The following is a 22,359-nucleotide window of genomic DNA, read 5'->3' on the forward strand; positions in this document are numbered from 1 at the left end:
TGCAAGCCAGGGCCCTCTCTAGCTAGATGCAGACATTAATTAGTTTTCTGCAAGATGCTGCCTTGAGCCCCCTTGGTGCCCCCATTTCAGTTGTTTCCTTGTGGTTAAAGCCCTAGATTCAAGTGAGACACACAGCCAGCGGGTGGGGCCTCCTGCAGGCAGAGATTACCACTGAATGGCTTGTCACGAGCCTCTGGAAGGCTAGTTGATGCTGATTCTTCCGGGGAGGGGAGTGGGCTTGGAGCTGGGTCTGAGGCCTGGAGGACTCCTTGAAGTGGTTTCTCTTCTCTCCACAATGTGAACTCTCCTTTAACTTGTGATTCTCATGTGATGATCACTGGGAAAGTTGGTACCAAAGCAAGTCACATAGTGTCCAGTGCTGCCACCAGGTCCTACAGCAGCCCTTTGTGGGGGACCCAGTGAGGCCGAGCAGCCAGGGCAGGTGAGGCACTGCCAGTGCCACTGAAGCTTGCCTTGGAGGTTGCTCTGGGGTGGGAGCAACAGACAGAATGTGGGAAGAGCTGTCCCCGCCCCCCCCAGAGTGAGCAGGTGCTGAAAAGAAAACCAAAGCATGAGGGTGTGTCCACTCACGGCCTAGCCCTGAGGGAATTTGGATGGGCTTGATTGAGAAGGAATTCAACACGCTCCTCCTACCCCATCACAAACGGAGAATGGTACTTCAGAGCTCCCACCGAGCAGGGCTCATGGTATCCGTGTTCTTTTTTTTTTTTAATTTTTATTGGAGTAGAGCTGATTTACAATGTTATGTCAGTTTCAGATGTACAGCAAAGTGAACCAGTTATACATATACATATATCCACTCTTCTTTAGGTTTTTTTTCCATAGAGGCCATCGCGGTATCCTTGTTCTTGAGAGACCATGGAGACCCTGACCCATGAGAGGCTGTTCTCTGGGCTGCCCCAAACCCTGGCCTCTCCCTCAGCTATCTGCATGAGGCCCTGGCACATAGTTGCCTGGACTCTTTGACGCTTGCGACTGTGGTAGCAACAGCAAACATAACTTTGAATCTTCAGCAGAAATTTCTGAACAGTCACTTCACAGCAGTATTGCATTCACAGAAGCCTTTCTGCCATCTGATTTTTCCTCACTGTTTTTGCTTTTCTCGCAAGTCTTTCCTCTTCTCTCTGAGGTCCACTACCGTCCATCACTCACCTTCTGTCCTTGAGCAGGTCAGAGCGCATAACTTCAGTCCAACACATTTATTGAAGATCTTCTGTGTGCAAAGCACTGTGCTGGGTTCAGAGAAGATGCATTCTTGTACTTATTGCTTTTGTGCTGTCTTCTTATTTTTGAGTGAGTGGGCTTTCTGCATTTGCCTTTTCCTGCCCTGGCCTGTGAAACAGATCACACTGAGGCAATCTGAAGCCATTCTCTCTCCACCTTTGCTCCCCACAGGTTTTCCGGACAGACTTGATCACAGCCATGAAGATTCCAGACTCATACCAGCTCAGCCCAGATGACTACTATATCCTGGCAGACCCATGGCGACAGGAATGGGAGAAAGGTGTGCAGGTGCCCGCCGGGGCAGAGGCCATTCCAGAGCCCGTGGTGAGGTGAGCCGGGAAGCCCAGGCCAGGGGGGCCATAGGCAGGGGATGAAGGGGAAGCGAGGACCAGTCAAGGGATTCCTTTCTAGTGTGTCTCTATTCTTAGATTCTTTTGCCCTAAAAAACATTGCAGTATTCCAGAAATACTGCAGGCCAAGGGTTTGAGCTTGGGCTCAGCTCTGGAGCCAGACAGCCTGGGTTCAAATTGCCAGTCATATTCAGTGCGACCTTGGGCCAGAAATGTAATCTCCCTGGGTGTCAGTTTCCTTGTGCGTAAAATGGGAGTGATAACAATAGCACCTGCCCCATGCAGTGGTCGAGGTGATGTAGAGAAACGATGCATGGAAGGTCCTGGACACAGGACCTGGCACACATGAGCGCTCAGTGAAAACTGGCCATGGATTAGCTTGATGTCGATCCAAACTGGGTCCCACCAGAGGATCTTCTCAGGGAAATCTCCAGGCTTTTAACTAGTCCTTAAGGTAGGGATAAGCCATGCTCTTGACTTCTTAAACCTTTTTAAGGAGTTCTTAGCAGGTGGGAATCCAGTGCCTGGCACACACATCAGATGTTCATAAAGCAGTTGCTGTGACCAGACTCTGAGGAGGCCCTCCTGCCAGGGCTGGGCCAGGGTTGGGCCAGGGATGAGTCCTCTTTGGGCTTTGGTACCTTCTGCTCTTGTAGGTCAGAGAGACTCCTGGTGCTCTTGTCAGGAGGTGGCTTTGTGGCCGTAAGCCTTGCATCCAGTGACAGAGTTCAGCCAAGTGCTTCTTTCTGCACCCCGGGAAACCCTCCAAGTCATGTCTTGGGACACAGGGGCCTACTGTCCTGGCCTCCTCTGCCCACCAGCTTGCCTGGGCTGGGCAACTTGTGTTATTGGCAGTTCATTCCCGGCCTTGGCAGCCCTGTGGCTCTCACTTAGGCCCATTTTGACCAGGCCTGGGGCAAAGATCTCAGCTGTCACCCCCTTGACATTGGCACTGTTGCTTCCTGGCAGCCACACCTATGACTGGCTCACAGACACCCAATGCCTGCCTGATGCCAGGCCTGTGCTGGGCATGGGATTACAGAGGCGAAGCCGACTCTAAGCCTCACTAGGTGCTCAGTGAAGATTGGATGTTGGGCAGTGCTCAGCCTCCTGGGCTCCCAAGGGCTGAATGCCTACCAGCTCTTGTCTTCAGCCCTCTGAGAATCAGGGAAGCTCCAGGCCTCTCTGGACGGGAGTGTATGTGAGATTTTAGAGAAAGAACTTATTCTACACATCCTCTGCCCAGCGCCAAAAAACGTGGGTCAGCCTCCTAGCCAGTTTCACACCCTCACCTCTGCAGACTGAAGAACTGTTACTGACCTCTTTGAACCTGTTTCCTTCTCTGTAAAATGGGTCTAAAAACTACATGCCTGATACTGTGGTGGTGAGGATTAAATGAGAATTCGCATGCCAAGGGCCCAGGATAATGAGGCAGAGGGGTGGGCCACCAGCTGGGCAGAGAGGAGTGAGTCCTGATTAGGCTCAGCCCAGCAGTCTGTCCTCTGTCCTTGATGTCAATGTCAGGTGGTTCCAGAAACATCCGCCGGCCTGGGTAATTACTTGCAGATGCCTCCACACCAGTAGCTTGGCTTCAGTTGGTGTTTTACCTGTTGACATCAAGACGAGAGCATGTGTTCAGACAGCTCTGGCTCTACTAGGTACATTCCCCACATACACATGGCTGCTCTAGGCTGACAGAAGCCAGGCACTCCTGAACTATCCATGCTCTTTGGAGAGGATAGACTGGAGCGGGAGGGATGCTCTCGTGGATATATCTCTATGCCCCATCTTTCCCTGTCTCCCTCCAGCCTGGTCCCTACATCTTCTGGGGTGCCTTCCACTACACAGCCCTCATCTGGAAGCGAGCACAGCAGCCACCATGCTCAGAACTGTTATTGGAACTCTGTTCCTGAGAACTTGCTACGCTGAGCCTGTTACACTCATCTTCTCATTTAATTATCATATTGGCCCTCTAAAGGGCATATTGCTGTCCCCATTCTATAGATGAGGAAGTCAGGAAATTCTGGGGAATTCCCTGCCTGACCGCCGCCAGGGCCTTGTGGGCTGGGCTGGGAAAACACAGGCCACGGGAACAAGCCCTGGGTTGCCCCTGTGTGGCCCAAAGAGAGTCTTATGCCCAGATCATGCTGGCTTGCTGACTCTGCCCTCCCCTGCTGCTACCCTGGCTCCCTCCATCCCTCTCTCCTTGCTCAGTCCTCCCTGGCCCTTGAGCAGATCAGCCCACCTCATGGTCTGAAACTTCTCTGGATAATGAGAACCTCTCACTCTCAGATCATGAATTGAGGGAGGGCCTACACTGCTCCCTCGGTGTGGCCAAAAGACTCAGCTCAGGGCAAAACCATCCTCTGGTGTCTGTCTTGTCTCCTGGAGTAGAGAGCCCTCCCCTTCTCCAGATCCCAGCCCAGCCATCCACCTCCTCCCAGCTGACCTCAGTCTTACTGGCTGCAGCTGAGACTGAGGGCTTGGCCTAGGGTAAGGTCTGTCCACCCTTGATAGGAGTGTTTCCTCCATAGTCAGAGCCAGAAGAGGCCAAACAGATGAAGATGAGAGCCCCAGGAAGTACAGGAAATGCCTTTTTTTGTTGTGAGCCCTTTAACCTCAGCTTCCCAGAGAAAGGAATGTGATCTTGGCCCCAAGAGGTCTGGCCAGGTGGCAGCTGACTGAGCACACACGTGTGGGTAGTTATGCCAGTAGGTGGTGGGCATTCAGGCAAGAGTTATCCAAAACCCCAGCTAAGCATATGCTGGGGGCACAAACAAAGCAGGGTCATGGCAAAATTACGGTGTTTTTCAAAGAATATGTTAATTTAAATAAGAGCCTCATGAGGAAAGGCAGAATTTTATAGGACCAAGAGTACTAGTATTCCTTCTATTTGGAATGATCTGGGGGTCGGGGGGCATCACATCCTTATCTTTGCCTAAGACCTTCCTTAGTCTGGGCATCTTGTGTGGGAGAAGGTGGTGCCAGGCCCTTTCCCTTTCTCCTTGTCTCCCTCAATCTCCTCTGGGCCTCCCTCCTGCCTGGAGGCCATTCTGCCTCCCTGTGTCTCCTTCATCCTTCCTGCCCCCCTTGCTGACACCGGGGCATTTCCTGGCGCCCAGGAGCCCTCCCCACAGCTGAGCCACGTCTGTGCATCCAGAGCCCTGCCTTCTCCTCCCCAGTCGGCGCTGAGTCACAGCCCCTGGCAGCCCTGCCTTCGACCCCAGGAGGCCTCTCGGGCAAGTAAGGGGCCTCTCAGCCCTGGCAGGGCTGGCCAGATGGAGGCCAGGCTCCGCAGCAATAACCATGGCAACTGGTAGGGGGTGGGAAGAGCTGGCATTCTGAACTGGCATCAGGAACTGAGGGGCAGCACACAGCTGATCCAAGAGAGGAAGCTGTGCTCTCCCAAGGCAAAACACCCTCATATTCCATTTCAGGAGAAGCAAAGTGTATATCTTAAAATACATACTCACACCCATATAGTGCTTACTACACGCCAGGCACAGTTCTAATAGCTCTACATGTATTCATCCATTTAATCCTCATGCTGACTGTAGAAGGTAGGTGCTGTTATCATTAGCCCATTTTCTGGGGCACAGAGAAGTTAATTAAGTGGTGGAGCTGGGCTTGAAGACCTCACCCTGCAGTCAGGGCACTTCCAAGCTGCCTCAGAGGCAGAGCTATGGCCTGAGGGTGGGCTGACCTGGAGTGTGACCCTGAGACTGTAGCAGGTGCATCCTCTTCACCCCAGAGGAGCCCTGGCCTCAGTGCCCCTGAGGCTATTGGTGGAGGAGGGGCCAGAGCTTGTGAGGGCCTGGGAACAATCCCTGGCCTCTCCCCAGCTTTGAGGGGTATGCTGAAGGACCTGGAGGCCAGCTGGCTCTATCCCCCTGGTCCCAAAGTGGCTGGCACTGGGCATTGCCCAGGACAGCACTTGGAATGCCTCCTACAGCCTCTGCAGGCTGGGCAGGGGGGAGGCGGGAATGGAAGGAGGCGGGCCCTGCTCGGCATCACAGTCTCACACCTCACTTGCCCGCTAGCTCCTCAGCCAGCCTGGCCAACTTACTAAAGGCCCCCAGACCCAGCAAGAGTAGCAGGCTGAGGGCACCCTCCCCTCACACCTTCTCTTGATTTCCTAGGATTCTTCCACCATTGGAAGGCCCCCCTACCCAGGTGTCCCCTAGCGGCTCCGAACTTGGTGAGGGCTCCCAGCCTGATTGGCCAGGGGGCAGCCGCTATGACCTGGACGAGATTGACGCCTACTGGCTGGAACTCATCAACTCGGAGCTCAGGGAGATGGGTAGGTGACCCACCAGCTGAGAATGGGGTGGGGGCAGGCCAAGGAGGGTTTTCTTCTGAACCCCAGCATCCTCACCCTCAGAAGGGCAGTGGCCATCACTGGGCTTTGGCACTACACAGGTCTGGGGGGAAAGTCCCTGCTGCATTACTGATTACTGTGCTTCAATTTCTGTAGCTCTCAGAGGGAGGCAATCATAGCATGTCATTTATACGGTTTGGGGGAATATTGTAGTAAGTGTGACTGTTGCATGAAGATTGAGTGAGCACTAGGAGTCTAGGATTACAAATGGGGCCAGGGTCAGTTGGTATGGGCCTTCTGGCTGTGAGCCCACCATGTCCCAAGAAGGGCCAGCTCTGCCATATTCAGCCACCTTCCCAGGTCCCCCCATACACATAGCTCAAGCAGTGGGTTCCCCACGGAGCCAGCTGCATCCCAGAGACACTTCCAATGGTATCTGTGTGTACATAAGCATGTGTGTGGTCACAAGCACAAGTGTCTGAAGTCACAACACCGCACCAGGCCCGGGCGGCCTTTGAGGTTGTGTGGTCCAGCGCAGTCAGTTTTTGGACCATGGAGCTGGGGTCCTGAGATAGTGCAACCAGTGAATGGGTGGAAACCCTCCTGTACATCTTCCCTGAGAGGCCAGGCTCCTAACACCCTTCCCTGCTGTCCTCACAGAGAGGCCAGAGCTGGATGAACTGACGCTCGAGCGCGTACTGGAGGAGCTGGAGACTCTGTGCCACCAGAACATGGCGCGGGCCATCGAGACGCAGGAGGGGCTGGGCATCGAGTATGATGAAGATGTCGTCTGTGACGTGTGCCGCTCTCCCGAGGGTGAAGATGGCAACGAGATGGTCTTCTGTGACAAATGCAACGTCTGCGTGCACCAGGTAGGCAGCCCCCATTGCCGTCACCATGCTGTGCGGGCAGGCCCCTGCCCGACCCGGTCACCCTGGCTGTAGGGGTGCAGCAGCACTGTGGGCACGGGCACCTAAGAAGGAGGGCAAGGGGGTGGAAGGGAATGGCGTGAGTGCCTGTGGTGCCAGGGATACCCAGGGCCCCTCGGCTCAGCCCCCTCAGCCAGATTTGAGTAACGCCCATTGGATGGTCTTTCTGTCCTTTCCTGCCGGCCTCCCTCAGATTCTCCCCACTGAACACCCTACCCCCTCCTTCTCTGCTTCTCACCATCCTGAACTTACAACGAGGCAGCACAGTGTAGTGATTGAGAGCAGAGCCTGGAGCCAGGCCATCTGGTTTCAAACCATGGCTCTGCCCTTTGCAAGCTATTTGATTTGGGGTAAGTTTCTTAATCTCTCTGAGCCTCTGTTTCCTCAAGTATAAATAAAAGTAAGTTGTTGTGAAGATTAAGTTCCTTACTATGAGTCATTTGGTTAGAACGGTATAGTAAGAGTTGTTCGTGTTTGTTAGAGTTATTGGTATTATAAACCAGGTGCCGCCTGCCTAGGCTCCCCTCTTGATCTTGGGCCCCAAGGCTCTAGGTCTGGGGCATCTCTGGGCCTTGTTTGTAGAAGATGTAGAAGACCTGACTGGAACCCAGTGGACCCACTCTGGCCCTAACTTTGAGGCCCTCCCTTACCCACTTCTGCTGGAATAGCACCCAGGAAGCTTAAAAGGGCTTCACCTGGCTGGCAGGTTGGTAGGCAGTGCACCACCCTCCTCATTCATCTACGTCCCTTTTACCCAGCAGCTCTTAGGTCCATAAGCCCTAGGCATTACCAGAAGGGTGCCCAATCACAGATCCCTGTGAAAAAAGATGAAAGGTCTGGGCCTTGTCCTCAGGCAGCATACATACCCAAAGTTGTATTCAATTTAAGGGAGTTCATGGATGCCCCTGAAATCCATCACTAATTAGGAACCTCTGCTGAAGTGACTGTCCTCCCAGCAGAGGGCAGAGCTGAGCCCTTTCACAGAGGCCTGTGAGATGGTGACATTTCAACGCACAACCCACGCAAAGCGAATCCCTGGAGCCCTTGCATTATAGTCCCTTAGGAGATCTCTTTGGCAGAGATGAGTAGCAGTGTCAGTCTGTAGCTCCTAGCTTGGGCTGGGGCTAGGACTATTTGTAGCCGAATGCTGACCAGACGCAGATTGGCCAATGCCTCTGACCTGTGACCACCCTGCTCTTTCCCCAGGCATGCTACGGGATCCTCAAGGTGCCCACAGGCAGCTGGTTGTGCCGGACGTGTGCCCTGGGTGTCCAGCCGAAGTGCCTGCTCTGCCCCAAGCGAGGAGGAGCCTTGAAGCCCACTAGAAGTGGGACCAAGTGGGTGCACGTCAGCTGCGCTCTGTGGATTCCTGAGGTGGGCAGATGTGGGGCTGGGGAGGCCCTGGGGCACAGCTGTGGGGAAGTGGGTCTGAACAGAACTCAGAACCCCGACGGCAGAGCACTAGGAAAAGAAGGTGATGGGCCACGTTAAATGGCGGATCTCAGGTGTCGAGCCTGGGAAGAGCTCAGGCAGCAGCCCACAGGGAACTTCACCCGTGGACCTAGGCAGAACTTGGGTGGCTGTTTCCATGGGAAAATGGGATTATGAGCCACTGGGGGATCCAGGTGGTAGGTGTGAGAGCTGGACAGAAGTCAGGCAGCCGACTCTAGGGGAAAGCAGGTTGTGGGTCTACCCAAATCTAGGCGGTGGTCCCAACCAAAGTCAAGTGCTTTTTTTAAAACGAAAATAAGCCAAATGACCTAAAAGGAAATCAGGTGGGGAGCCTGATTAAAATTGGAGAGTAGGGCTGTGGCTGGAATGGGGGGGGGTGGGCCCAGGTCTGAGTCTGGGGGTGGACCATGGACAATGTGTTGGGCCCACAGTGAGTTAGCAGAGGCCCTGGGCTCCTGTCTTATTTGAAATGTGAAATGCTGACATTCGCTGGCGTTTCAGCCCTCTCCCTGCTGTGTGCCCTGACCCAGAATGAGGCCCCACTCCAATGCTGCCTGTGCCCGGAAGCAAGCCAGGTGGCCCTGTCAGCAGGTGGCCCCTCCCCTTCCTGGGCTCACAGTCTGAAAGTCCTTGCTGGGACCCACATCACAGGTTTCTGTGATCGTAGTGGTTATGTCAGCAATAGTCACTTGCTGCCACATCAGCATTTTTAAGTCTGGGACTACCTCTGAGTATACCTGGTCTGGGCACAGCAGGGACACAGAGGATCAACAAGGACCACCATGGGGGCTCTTTGGTTCAGGATCTCTGGATAGGGGCCCTTTTTCCCTCCTCAGGCATGGGCAGTAGGAAGGCAAATGTACCCTGCCTCTGGGGCTGAGGAGTGGGCTGTGCCCAGGAGATGGGCATGGTTATAGCCCTGTCCCCATAGGAGGGGCTAAACAAAGGCACATCCCCCTTGGCCAGGAAAGCCCTGGAGGTCCCCAAGAGGAGATCCTACCATGGGGACCTATAGTCGCCACCCAGAAAAATAAGTAAAATAAATTCAAGTTCTAATAAGAACTCTGAAGATGCTATTAACAAAGGCCTGAGGTACAGAAGAGAGGGTGACCTTGCATGTATTCATCTGCACACGGAAGCATCTCTGTCTTGAGACTCACATAGTCACAGGCACACATACACTCAGTCAGTTACACACACGGACGCGCACTCTCCCAGTCACAGGTTAAGCCTAGCCGCTATAGAGCACACACTGACACTCACTCCATGGTCAACTTGGGAAGTCAGGAAGGACTTGGGACTCTCCCACTGCCGTGTCTGCCCACCGCCTGGTTGCAGCAGACAGGCCCCCCATTTAGGTGATCCCTGGAGGCAGGCTGGGGATGAGAGGCCTGATGCAGCTCCCTGTGTCCTGCCCCAGGTCAGCATCGGGTGCCCCGAGAAGATGGAGCCCATCACCAAGATCTCGCATATCCCAGCCAGCCGCTGGGCTCTGTCCTGCAGCCTCTGCAAGGAGTGCACGGGCACCTGCATCCAGGTACACAGCCCCTTCACCCCGCTGCTGCCCGGGAGCCCGTGTAGGAGCCAGCTACACAGAGGGGTGTGTCTGGGACACCCTGTAAACCAGGCCACTGCCAGCACCCTCCACCTGCCCCATGGTGCTACAGACAGAAGCACTGATGCGCCTGGGACAGGGACCAGAGCCAGCACCCCACCTGCCGGGCACTCTTCCATCCCTAGTTCCACTAGGCATGGGGCACAGGCCTGGGGAGGCAGGCTCACCACCCCGTTACAGTATTGAGGGGGCTTTCCCCAAGAGCAAGGGTCTGTGGGCTTGATAAATACATTGACCTCTCTTCTGATGTCAAACTTGACATGTGAGAGGGGTAAGAATCAAACTTTTCCTCCAACTAAGCTAACAGGCTCTCCCTACACAGGGCAGGGCTGTGTTAGTTTGTTGACAGTAATGGTTCCCAGATTCTGGGGCGCATCAGTATTATCCAGAGGACTTGTTAAAACGCAGATTGCTTGGCCTACCCCCCGGAGGTCCTGATTCTGTAGATCTGTAGGTGGGGCTGAGAATTTGCATATTTCTAGCAAGCTCCCATGTGATATTGATGCTCCGGGCCTATAGGTTGGAAAGTGGGAGGGTCATCCTTTCTCTCCTTTGTCTCTTCAGGAACAGTTGTCATTGTAAACACTAGATGTACCTCCACCCATTTATAAGACTTTCAGAATGGTTTGTGAGTGCAGCGTAAATGGCCATTGCTGAAACAGTTGTCAGCTGCCCACAGCCATCGTCCCAGGTGACTCAGGCCCTGAGTTGGCCCTAACTGCCTGGACAGGAGAAGAAGGAAGGGACCCAACTCCAGCCCGGCTCCCCATCTTAGGTAACATTGCAGGAGTAGAGGAGGCAGGGACCCATCAACAGCCTCTTTCTTTTGAAGCCTCAGATCCAAAGTCATTGTCCACACAGAGGTGCAGCTTGTCCCAGAGGGGTTGTCCGTCATCTGACTGTTGACTTCCCTGGGGTATATGATGCTGTCCAGCTCCCCCAGAGCTCTGCCTTCCCATCTTCCGTGACTCCCTCCACCACCTGCAGGATGTTGGCAGCCCATTTTGTTTAGGGTTTTACCAGCATTCTGCATTCTCAGGGTAACCCTGGGGGACGTCCCACATTCTTTTTCCCTCCCACCAGGGCTCCCTTCATACCTCACGCTGCCCTTCCTCTCCCTCCAGTGTTCCATGCCTTCCTGCGTCACGGCATTCCACGTCACATGCGCCTTTGACCACAGCCTGGAAATGAGGACTATATTAGCAGACAACGACGAGGTCAAGTTCAAGTCGTTCTGCCAGGAGCACAGTGATGGGGGCCCACAGGGTGAAACCACGTCCGAACCCGTGGAGCCCAGCCCAGCCAGCGAGGATCTGGAGAAGGTGACCCTACGCAAGCAACGGCTGCAGCAGCTGGAGGAAGACTTCTATGAGCTGGTGGAGCCAGCCGAGGTGGCTGAGCGCCTGGACCTGGCTGAGGCGCTGGTCGACTTCATCTACCAGTACTGGAAGCTGAAGAGGAAAGCCAACGCCAACCAGCCGCTGCTGACGCCCAAGACCGACGAGGTGGACAACCTGGCCCAGCAGGAGCAGGACGTCCTCTACCGCCGCCTGAAGCTCTTCACGCACCTGCGGCAGGACCTGGAGAGGGTGAGTCCCCCTGCCGCCCCCCCAACCCACCTGCCCGGTGGGCAACCCAGGAGGCCTTTCCACCCCTCTCTCGCTGCCCTGGAGCAGCCATGGTTCACCAGGATTCAGATTGTGAGCTCTGGCCAAGGCGCTGAGGGCCTCGGGGTCTCAGACAGGGTTGGGGTAACTGAGAGTTTGTAGAACAGGGGAGGATCCAGCTCTGGGGTCTCTGAGTCCCTCTCGTGCCAGCCCTTTTGCAGGCCTGGTGAAGGGTGGGGCCCCTGCCAGGACTGTGAAGCTGGGAAACACCAGGGCTGGGGCAAGGACCCAAGCTTCTGACTCCTAGTGGTCTCTGTGGGCCCCCGCCCGGTCCCAACACACGTGGTTTGCTAGAGTCGGAGGCAGGGGAAGAACTGGGAATCATAAGTGAGTTGAATCAGTGTAATAAGCACGTGCTGGGCCAAAGCAGGGACGACAGGTGTGAGTGCAGCTCCTGCGGGTGCTGGATAGAGGGAACAGTGTGAGCAGAGGCGCGGGCTGGAGACCAGCAGCGGCCTGTGTGGAGTGGAAGGATGGGGCCGGGCGGGTGGACCAAAGTGTGTCTGGAAGCTGCAGAAGTGTTTTAAGCGGGGACTGTCCTGCTGTGGCTGCAGATTCCAAATGCTCACCCTGGAGGTGGAATCACAGGGCCCAGATGGAGTGAGTGGGTTGGCCAAAAGCCCTCAGCTGTGCCCTGGGAGGCAGGTGATCTTGCCTTGGTCCAGGCGCATCGCTTTGGGGGCCGAGTGAGATGAGGAAGATGTGCAGACACCTCGGTTTTGGGCTGGGCCGTGGAGGTTGGGGACCAGTGAGAGTTGCTTTCCTAGAGCATGGAGGCCCCCCAAACCCTCTAATGCCTGCTGTTCCTCCCAGAAAGAAGGGGAAAGAGTCCTACCTTCTGTGGAGCGTGCCCTCGAACTTGGCTTTTTTGGTACCCCTCCCCTGACTCCTCCAGCTGATAAAGTACCACCCCCCAAGTTGGGGGCACCCCAAGGATGAAGCAGGGTGTCCCAAGTCCTTGATCCAGTCCTCTGAACCCTAGGTGCTGTTCTGGCCTCTCCTCTGGGGGACATTCAGTTCTAGGATTCGGAGTATGAGGGGTCATGTCAGGGGGACACAGACTCACATGCCCGCCCGCTGCCCCGGCCATGCTGGGAAACAGCCGGGGTGGAAGCATCAGGGGGGCTTTGTGTGACTTAAGGCAAGCTGCTTTGCTTAGGCGTGTCTCAGTTGGCGAGTCTGTAGAGTATGGTTAGAGCAGTTCAGCAGATGTTGTGCTGTGGGCTGGGCGGGGCGGGACAGGGGGGCATGGAGGTGGAGGCTCTGAAACTGGACCCGGCTTCTCCACCCTCCTGCACCCCACGCAACTGCCCTGGGGCCTGGTCACGTGGAAATGACCCTGTTGGCCTGGGAGGGAGCTTACTGCCTGGCAGCCAGCCTGCTACCAGGTCAGAAGGTGGGGGGCAGGAGGGTCACCAAATGTCCATGGCTCCAGCCAGGACAGAGAGCAGGGCCACCTACGCTGTCGTCACCGCTTCCTGGGTAGCCCAGCCTCCTGTCTCCCAGGGCCATCAGGTACAGGTCCTTCCGAGACCAAAGCTTCTTCCACACGTGTCCTCAGGCCACCCTCGAGTCTCCACCCCCAGGGTCTTGAGTACAGACACCCTGTTTTTAGCCCTCCTGTTTCCAAACGACTCATCACATCTGACCTACCTGATCTGTGCTGCTCAGCCCACCTGTCTGGCCCTGGCTAGGCTGTGTGGAGAGGTCAGGGGACGGGCTCACCTATTGAACCATCATCCTGGAAAAAGAGAGGAGAGGTAGATAGTGCCATCCTTAAGGAGCAGATGGGGCAGGTGGGGCTCAGAGAGGTGAAGAAAGCCTTGGAGGAATGTGTGTTTTCTAGAGTTGAGTTGAATTGGGGCCTGAATAGGGGAGGAGTTTGTCAGAGAGTTGTTGGCTTATTCTCTATTCTGTACATTTCCTGGGCAAAAGTACCCCCTTATCAGTCCCCTGACCTCTCGACCCCATTGTCAGCTGGTACAGGTGAAGCCAGGGGCTGAGGTTGTCATGGGCTAGGATACTGAGGTAGCTCTGGGGCTCCTGGGTCTGTGCCTCACAGACCCCTTTGGTTGAGGCACCAAGCCCTCCAAAGTCAGGTGTGAGTTGGTCCACTCTTTCCCAGGAAGAGGAGGCAGGGCCAGCCTTGGAGTCTGTGCAGCTTCTTAGGGCTCAGGAGGGCCCTGTCAAAATGCTGCTTCTCCAGCAGCCTCCAGGCTGGGCTGAAGGGCACCAACTGAGTGCAAGGCCAGGGAGTGCACAGCCCTGGCAGGCTGAGGAGAGGAAGTCATACAGCCAAGCGCCAGTTGACCCCCTCCGGTCCAGCCTCAGATCTTTTCACGGCCATGCATTGGTGACTCGAGTGAGTGAACAGGGCCGAGAACTATGCCATGGGGGAGGCTTTCTGCAAAGACCCATGACTGTTGGTGGCCTGGCCAGCAGGCCCAGTCTCTGACCATGACTCTTTGCCAACAGTCAAGAGTATCCAGCCTGTCTCTGGGCACCACGCCAGCTTGGGCTGGATCCATCAAGGATTCAAGGCAGGGGTTGAGACTGAGGCTGTGTGTAGCCTGGGTCTACATTCAGTTCCAGCACTTCCAGCTCTGTGCCTTCTGAGTTATAGTTTCTACTTCTCTGAGTTTCAGTTTCCTTGCCTGTAAAATGGGAATAAGGATCTAGCTGACCTTAGATCCCAGGAAAGATGGGGGATAGAGCTTAGCACACTACCATCCATTGTTAGTGGTGGTTATTGTTGCTGTTCTGTCTCTTAGAAGGGTGGGCTGCTCAGATGGCGGGCTCCAGGGAGGACTGAAAGGGCAGGCCCAGTGCTAGGGCCCAGGAATCATGCATCCTCCCTGATTGATTTGCCTCCCAAGGCAGGAGTTTTGCTGAGAGAAGCAGGGGTCATGCTACCACCAGCATGAAATCCCATTTTACGGTCAGCCTAGAAGATGTGCTTTCCTAGAATTTCAGCCTTAGGCCTCAGCTGTGGCAGGCAACACAGGAAGGCATGGCCACCGCAGCCTCCCAGAGTTATTCACAGCTGACAAAAAAAATCGCAGCTCTGATGATCAGCGATCAGCCCAACAAACACCGGCTGGTGTCCCCTAGCAACCGTGCTGGTAGTTTGGGCTACGCAGGGCCTCACTGCCTGTGGCTCTGGATCTGGTTACCAGGAGTTTATTGAAGGTTTTACCTGGCCTGAGAGGTGCCAAGGGGGCAGGGGCAGCTCCCAGACACACACGTCCCAGAGGATGGACATGTAGGAACTCCCCATAGCTCTCTCCAGGAGAGGAAGGTCCTGCCCTGCCCCACACTCGCCACCTGCTTCCTCAGCAGTTGTCACACCCCGTTTACTCTGTCCTCAGTGCCTGGGTTGTGTCTCCCTGACCTCCCACCAAAGCCTGTCTTGTCCCGGGCAGCCGTGGCCTCCAGCCTCCAGCTCTTCAACCCCATGGCTCCCAACTCTAGGATTTTTTCCAACCCATTAGGCCCTCCACCCACTCAAACCCTGTCACCCCCTCCAACTGCTTTGGGTCAGTAGCCCCAAATCCCCAATCCCCCTTCTTCACCACAGCCTCCCATTCTCCCTGCTCAGTTCCTCCTTCACTGTCCCCTGCTTTCTTCACTCCCACCCCATGTGGCATTAGCTCACTGCCAGTCCCTTGCACCTGTGCAAAGTCCACACCCCAGGCAGAGCGTCACCCAGTACCAGGCACTCAGCCCACCAGGAGCGATCCTATAGCAGTGAGCGGGTAAGCCCCCCAGGGTGCCTGCCAGCCATCCTTGGTGGGACACTAGCCAGCAGCATTCTGGGCTCCCCCATTACCACCTGTCTCCACCCCTGCCCCCCTCCCTCAGGGCTCCCCCGTCTGTTAGCAGACCTCACCTCCTGTTCCTCAGACCAGAACCCTCCAACTCCTTGCCCGGTGGTACCCTCTGTACCTGTTCTCTGCCCTTTTCTCCCATGTCCTCCCCTCCCCACCCCCCAGGGATCTCTTTCCAGCCCACACCCCACAGCACAGGAGTATCTATCTTGTCTTCACCCCCCCTCTCCGTCTCCAGGATTCCTCCAGTGTCCGAATTCATTTTACCTTCTCCCATCTTCAAAAGCAAGTCCTCCCTCCCCGTGTCCCTCTAGTCATAGGTTTCTCACCCTCGTCACTCTCTCCTTTTCTGTCATCCCTCACTGTTCTTACTTCCTTGCTTCTCACTCTGCCTAGGCTCCTGCCACCACCATATTCCAGAACCTTCCACCAGGGCCACCTACAGCCTCCATCTCCCGTTTCTCCATCCTCATCCCCCAGCCTTCTCAGCAGTGCTTGCAACAGTCAAGCATGCCCTTGGTCTTGAAACACTTTTCCTGTGGATGCTCTGACCAGATTCCCCCCGATACCCCAGTTCTGCTCCCTCTCTGAGTCCTCCTTGGTCCCAGTGGTCACTCACCACACTAGGTCTGACCTCTCATTGCGTATCTGCTCCACAGCTTTACTCCCCATCAGGAGGCTGGCTCCAGCCCACACCTCCCTCCCCAGCTCCAGCATCTCATGCCCAGTATGCCCTGACCCCACCACAACCTCCCCAGGCTCCATGAATGCCCCCTACACTTGGCCATTCTAGCTCAAGATAACTGGCTGGGAGTCCTCACTGCCCCTCTCCTCTCCTCAGCCCACATCCAGGTTCTCTTTGCAAAACTTGCTGTTATCAAAACAATTTTATCAAAAAGTAAAGCGTGCTTTTATTACTGATCCCTGCTCTAGTTCAGGGGGACTTTTCCACTTGATTCTCGTTTGTACTCTTTGATTTTTTTTTTTTTTTTAAAGAGAACATTTTGTCTTTATAATAAGAAAAAAACAATGTAAGGAGTCCGATAGCCTGGCTGGGCTTCTAAGGTGGTATCTATAGTTTTCCCCAAAAGCCATCATGGAAGAGGAATTTTACAACATTCAGTAACAGGTAGCTATATTACCAAGAATCTTGGGAGAAATTAGAGAAGTAATGGATGATTCCAGGGTGAAGTGGGAATAAGGGGTCACAATGTGACCAGAGTGCCAACCAAAGAATGTTGGCACCATTGGTTCTCACAGAATCTTCCGTAGCAGGAATCTGCAGACATTAGTGATTGTGTAATGTATGTACCCTTATCATGGAAAGAAAATTGAGCATTTACCTCCAATATATTGTATTTTTAATATCTCATTTATATGTTCCATGGTATATTATAAAAGCAAACCTAATCAGAATTTCTAATAGGACCAAAAAAAACCCCCAAACACTAAGAAGTTCTAATATTTTCTTCCTATACTGTGATGAGCTGTTAAAATCAATAGCCCATGCAGCTCACTTTGGAGGCCCTTGGCCTAGGACAGTAGTTCTCAGGTTCCTTGGTGCTATGTAAAATGTATATTTGAGGGCCCCCGCCTCCAGAGAGTTTGCGATTCCCCCAAGCCTGGGAATCTGTATTTTTAACCAGCCACCCCAGGGATTTGGGGGTAATCTTGGCCAGTAATTCATTTGAGGCTGCCTTGAGAAACCTTGCTCTAGTGTTTTGAAAAGATTAAAAAAGAAAGAAAGAAACTACATCTGTATTTTAATAGGAAGTAGACCTTGGCTGATCTGTTTTTAGGCTGGATATATTGAATGGTTTGTTCTTAGGCCTCCAAAGTAGCCGCGAATCCATCTACCTCTCTTCATTGCTACTGTCCCCATGTGTACTTGGCCACATGACTGCCAGGAGGAAAGAGACCAGGATATGAGGAGAATAAGGTTGGGCTGCTTAGACGTGGTGGACAGGAATGCCCTCTGGAGGTGATATTTGAGCCAAGACCTGAAGGATGAGGTCTAGCCTTGGGAAGAGAGGGTTGAAGAGCATTTGGGGCCAAGAGTTGAATGTATATCAAGGCTCCAAGGCAGAAGTGGGCTGGACACAGAAAGAAGGGGACTGGAGGGCAGTGCAGCTGGAGCTTGGAGAACCGTGGGACATAGACTGTGAGATGACAGTGGGAGGTCAAATTGGGCAAGGCTCTGAGCTGCGGCTCTGTTTTTTTTAAGTGTGACAGGAAGAAAGCTGTATCTGTTTCCTAGGGCTACTGCGACAAAGTACTACAAACTCCGTAGCTTTAAACAACATAAATTTGTTTTCTCACAGTTCTAGAAGCCAGAAATTCTAGATCAAGGTGTTGGCAGGGTTGATTCCTCCTAGAGGCTCTGAGGCTGAAACCCTCCATACCTCTCTCTTAGCGTCTGGTGGTTGCCGGCAACCCTCGGCGTCCTATGAGTTGTAGACCCATGACTCCAGTCTCTGTCATCACATGGCATTCTCTCAGTATGTCTTCACATGGCCTTTTATAAGGACATTAGTCATTGCGTTTAGGTCTCACTCATATCCAGTGTGACCTCATCTTAACTAATTACATCCAAGGTTCCAGGTGGACATAAATTTTGGGAAAGGGCAGTATTCAACCCAGTGCAGAATCTATTGGAGGTTTCAAGGGGAGGAGGATTTACATTTTAAGATTTACATTTGTATTTCAAGAATATTGCTCCAGGCTAGCAGAGAGGTGAAAACAGCTGGCCATCCAGGTGAAGATGATGGGGGTGTCCAGGAGGTGGAGGGAGCTGTTGGGATGGGAGGGAGTCAAGTTCACCAGGAACGGGAATTCCCTGTGGTATTCCAGTCCAGTGGTTAGGACTCCGCGCTTTCACTGCCCTGGGCCCGGCTTCGATCCTTGGTCGGGGAACTAAGATCCCACAAGTTGCGCAGGGCGGCCAAAAAAAAAAAAAAAGTTCACCAGGAAGGACTGATGGGACATACTGATGGATCAGCTGTGGGAGCAGATGACGAGGAGCTGGGTCCGTAAGGATCACTCCTGAGTCTCAGCACTTAAACATTCCTGCTCCCTGTCCCCACCACCAGCACCAAAATCCCTCCACAGTTCCCCCTGACCCGGCTCAGTCAGGCCTCAGAGCCTGACACTCTAGCCACAAGGCCTTGCTCTCCTCTCCCCTACCTGGCCTTACTCTGGGTTCTTGTCTTCAGCCTGTGCACCTCTGTGATCACCTCCCACCTGGCCTATCTGCCCCTTTCTCCAGGGAACCTTCTCACCACGCCCAAGTCTGGGTCAGGGCTGCCTGGGTCAGTACTTGGTCAGCATCTCTCTGCTCTGCTGGGCAGCAAGCTGTCAGAAGAAAGGGGCCCTGGTGGCACTGCTCGCAGCTGAGCCCAGGGCCCAACACAAGCCTGTGCTTAGGGACGTGTGGGAGGAGTCCGGGATCTGCGAGGAAGTCAGACGGTGCCAGTGAGCTGGAGCAAGGGCCAGGTGGCTGCCCCTTGGGGAGGTGCTGGCCACAGGAGAGCCTAGTGTTCACAGTCTAGGCTGGGGTGCGGAGTGCTGCTGAGAGTCCGTGCAGAACCTGTTCTCCAGAGGCCTGCTAGCCTGGTTCAGGTGTTCCGGGGTCTCCTTCACGACTAAGCTCAGGAAGGAGAGGAGGAGGCCCACGCCAGCAGAGAGGTCTGATAACGGTTACCCCAGGGCAGTAGAAGTGATGGTCACGGCAACAGGCAGGGGCTCCGGAACTCTCAAGTCATGCCCAGGCAGTTTAAGGATATGAAGACTGAACTCAGCCTTGAAGACGGAACCCAGCTGGAGGTAGAATATGGTGGGACCCAGGATTCCAGTTCCGCACTCTCTGGCCAGCTGTCCCTGTTGCCGCTGGAGACTGTGACCCAAGCTGAAGACAGCGCCGGAGCAAGGCAGTGTCCTGATGGGGAGGAGGCCTGGTCTTGGTCCCAGAGGTGTGATGTAGCCTGAGAGCAGCCCGTGAGGGATGGCACACTGGTCAGAGGGAGGTGCCAGGTGGACAGGGAGCAACGTGGCCCATCCTTCAGGTGCTTCCAGGCCAGCTACAGGGTGGGCCCTGTCCCATGGGCTAAGCAAGCTGGTCTCCCAGGCCCTAAGGGGCTCTTCCTAGCTGGCCTAAGGGAGTCAGAGAGGCCCTGCCCTTCCCCCTGAGGAGTTCTGTCTCTAGCCGAGCGAATATGGCCGAGTGCACGTGGGCCTTTGACCAGAGCAGCTGTGGGCCTGGCTCAGGGCCAGTGCAGCAAGTGGACACGGGTCAGCTGCAGGCTGGACCCCAGTGCATCAGGGACAGCCTGTCCGCTCAGAGCTGTTCTGCTGGAGCTCTCTCTACTCGTGTGCCGGTCATTCGTGTCTCAGGATAGGAGGTGGTTTTTGCCTGGGTGCTTGTGGCTGAAGTTTCTTCAATGGAAAGAAGCCTTGGACAGGAGCCAAGGGGTGAACTTGGTGACCTCTCGAGGCCCCGACAAGCCTTGGGGCACTGTGTATACGGGGCAGGGCAGCCACATTGGAAGGGCCTTGGGCACTGGCATGACTCAGCCCGGAAGTTTAGGCCGAGAAGAGGAAGGCAGAGTCGCCAGCCTGAGCTCCGCAGATGCTCTCCCTGCTGGCTCTGATCCAAGACACAGCCTTGGCCCCGTGCTTTGGATCAGAGTGTTGCAGCTCAGGGCTGAGGATGCATTCAGGGCCTGGGTATCGATTCCCAGATGTCCTGGGCAGGTTAGGCAGTGGTGGGCCCTCAGAGCTGGGAGGTCCGGGTGGTTGCTTGTGAGTAAGGTGGAAAACCTCTCTTGTGCTTCCTCAGGTTAGAAATCTGTGCTACATGGTGACAAGGCGCGAGAGAACGAAACACGCCATCTGCAAACTCCAGGAGCAGATATTCCACCTGCAGATGAAACTTATTGAACAGGATCTGTGTCGAGGTAGGCGTCCCCCCTGCCCGCTGCTGCCACCCCTCCTGTGCACACCCTCAAGGGGCTGGGTCCCAGGGAGGATGTGCGTCTTTGGGGCCTGGTGCGGCATGTGTACAGGGTCAGGGGCCACTGGCCCCCACCCCTACCCTCTGTATCCAGTTAGTAGGCCCAGGTGGGGGCCTGCCGGGGTCCTAGGTGTGTGTTGGCAGGCAAGGAGCCAAAGATGCAATGTGGGCATCGGGCCTGCCCTCGGGGAGCTTTCTGGTTCACAGGGTGCTCAGGCAGTGCTGGGCCATAGTGCTTCAGGAGGAGATTTTACGTGAACAGGTACAAACCGGAAGTCCCAGCGGCTCTGTGCTGGTGCTGGGGCAGGAAGGGCCCAAGCTGGAGAGCTTCCCTGAACCCCTGTGTGCCTGCGTTTCGATTCTGAAGAAGGCAGCTGCCCCAGAGGTGGAAGAGGACCTGTGTATTTGTTCTCCTGGACCCTGTCTGACAGGATTCAGGCCCTGCGCCAACAGTTTTTTCCCTCTGTCTTACGCTTTTGCCATCACATGCATTTAACAGATCTGGAAATCAAAGGTCGAAGAAGCTCTGACAGTGGTCTTACTTATTAGTTGTGGATATTGCTGGACAACAGGGCCCTTCCTGGACTGTTTACATGTTAAGGAAGGCAATGCTTAGCCCAGAAAATGGTACTCTAATGTTGAATTGTATGCAGCAGAAATAGCTGGATGGAGACATTCTTAAGCCAGGGGCTGCCACTGCCAGCTCAGCCTGGGGGTCAGGCTGGGCCTGGAGTAGAGGGAGGAGAGCTGCCGGGCCACCACCAGAGCCAATGACTGAGAACCTGCTACTGCCCCACCCCTGCCCAAGAGCTGAGCTGCCTCGACTGCGCTTTGGAATCACCACCCACTCTGGCCCCAGAAGCCAGCGCTGCCCAGGACAGGTGCTGGGTCACGGTGGGTCACAACCATGTAGAGGTCAGGGCTGACCGTGTACCTCAAGGACTATGGCAGCTTCCTGGCTGCCTGACCTTTCCAGGCTCCCTCTCATCTGTCGGATCCTTCGACAAGCACTGATTGAGTGTAGACAGGATGCCGAGCTCTGTGCCGGGCACTGCGAGCACCCTGCCATGGACTGAATGGACAGGCTTCCTGTCGTCGTGGAGCTCACCATCTGGAAAGACAAAGGAAAGTGGTGTCCAAGGGGCTGCCTTTGGCGCCAGTGCAGGGACAGAGGTATCAGGGATGGCTTCATGGTGGTGGTGTTGCCGGAACATCTCAGCCTTCTTAGGACTCACTATGGCCACACATTCAACTGCAGGAAGGCAGCGGAGAGTGGTAAGGTGTGCAGTGCTCCCAGGCACAGGATTCTAGAACCGTGGTCAGGAGTTTGGAGGGTCGGCCTCCCCGCATTGAGTCTGGAGACATTCGCAGCTCCTAGACCTGAGTGGCAGCAACCGGCCACCTTTTGGTTAGGGCAGGGCATTGGGAGAGAAGACCGGTTTGCCTCTGCTTGAAGCTGATGCCCTCAGTGTTGTGACGCTTGACCTGTGGGGTGAGACATGGGCTGCAGGCATATTGCTGAGGCCTGTCTGGCCAGAGGGCTAGAGAAGGTTTTCCAGGGGCGGTGTATTTAAGCTGTGAGCTGAACCAGGTGAAGGACAGGGCAAGGAAACTGCATATTTGGAGACCTGGAGGCCAGAGCTGTCTTGTTAGAGAAACTGGAAGGAAACTGGCCTATCTGCCACTAGGGCAGAAGGAAAATGTCTGAAGTGAGGCCGAGGGGTCGCCAGGGTCAGATGTGCAAGGTCTTGTGCCCTTGGAAGGAGCTCAGACCATGGTGAGGGCAGCGGGGGACTTGAGAAGCCTCTCTCTGAAGTATCTAGGCACTGGTCCCATGTGATAGATGAGAAGACTGAGGCCTGGCCTGAGGTTACACAGGGAATTAACAGCAGAGCTGGGAAGATTCCCAGAGGTGGGGCCACACTCCTCAACTTTCTCTTAAACGCTT

General features: G+C 54.9%; 1 protein-coding gene across 10 annotated transcripts in view; it reads left to right on the top strand.

Moving 5' to 3' along the window:
- The window catches only part of JADE2 (jade family PHD finger 2), a 122,089-nt gene that overhangs the window by 95,405 nt on the left and 4,325 nt on the right, over nucleotides 1–22,359 (top strand). For 9 of the 10 annotated variants that reach the window (XM_028493241.2, XM_028493248.2, XM_007107065.3 and 6 more), the window contains 7 exons: nucleotides 1,417–1,574; nucleotides 5,735–5,895; nucleotides 6,574–6,785; nucleotides 8,049–8,216; nucleotides 9,715–9,831; nucleotides 11,034–11,498; nucleotides 20,238–20,355. In XM_028493241.2, coding sequence (XP_028349042.1) covers nucleotides 1,417–1,574; nucleotides 5,735–5,895; nucleotides 6,574–6,785; nucleotides 8,049–8,216; nucleotides 9,715–9,831; nucleotides 11,034–11,498; nucleotides 20,238–20,355 — 1,399 coding nt within the window. The remainder of the gene's footprint in view (nucleotides 1–1,416; nucleotides 1,575–5,734; nucleotides 5,896–6,573; nucleotides 6,786–8,048; nucleotides 8,217–9,714; nucleotides 9,832–11,033; nucleotides 11,499–20,237; nucleotides 20,356–22,359) is intronic. The other variant, XM_055086769.1, reaches the window with a different exon arrangement.

This window comes from Physeter macrocephalus, chromosome 8 (assembly GCF_002837175.3).
Source record: "Physeter macrocephalus isolate SW-GA chromosome 8, ASM283717v5, whole genome shotgun sequence".
Classification (NCBI taxonomy): domain Eukaryota; kingdom Metazoa; phylum Chordata; class Mammalia; order Artiodactyla; family Physeteridae; genus Physeter; species Physeter macrocephalus.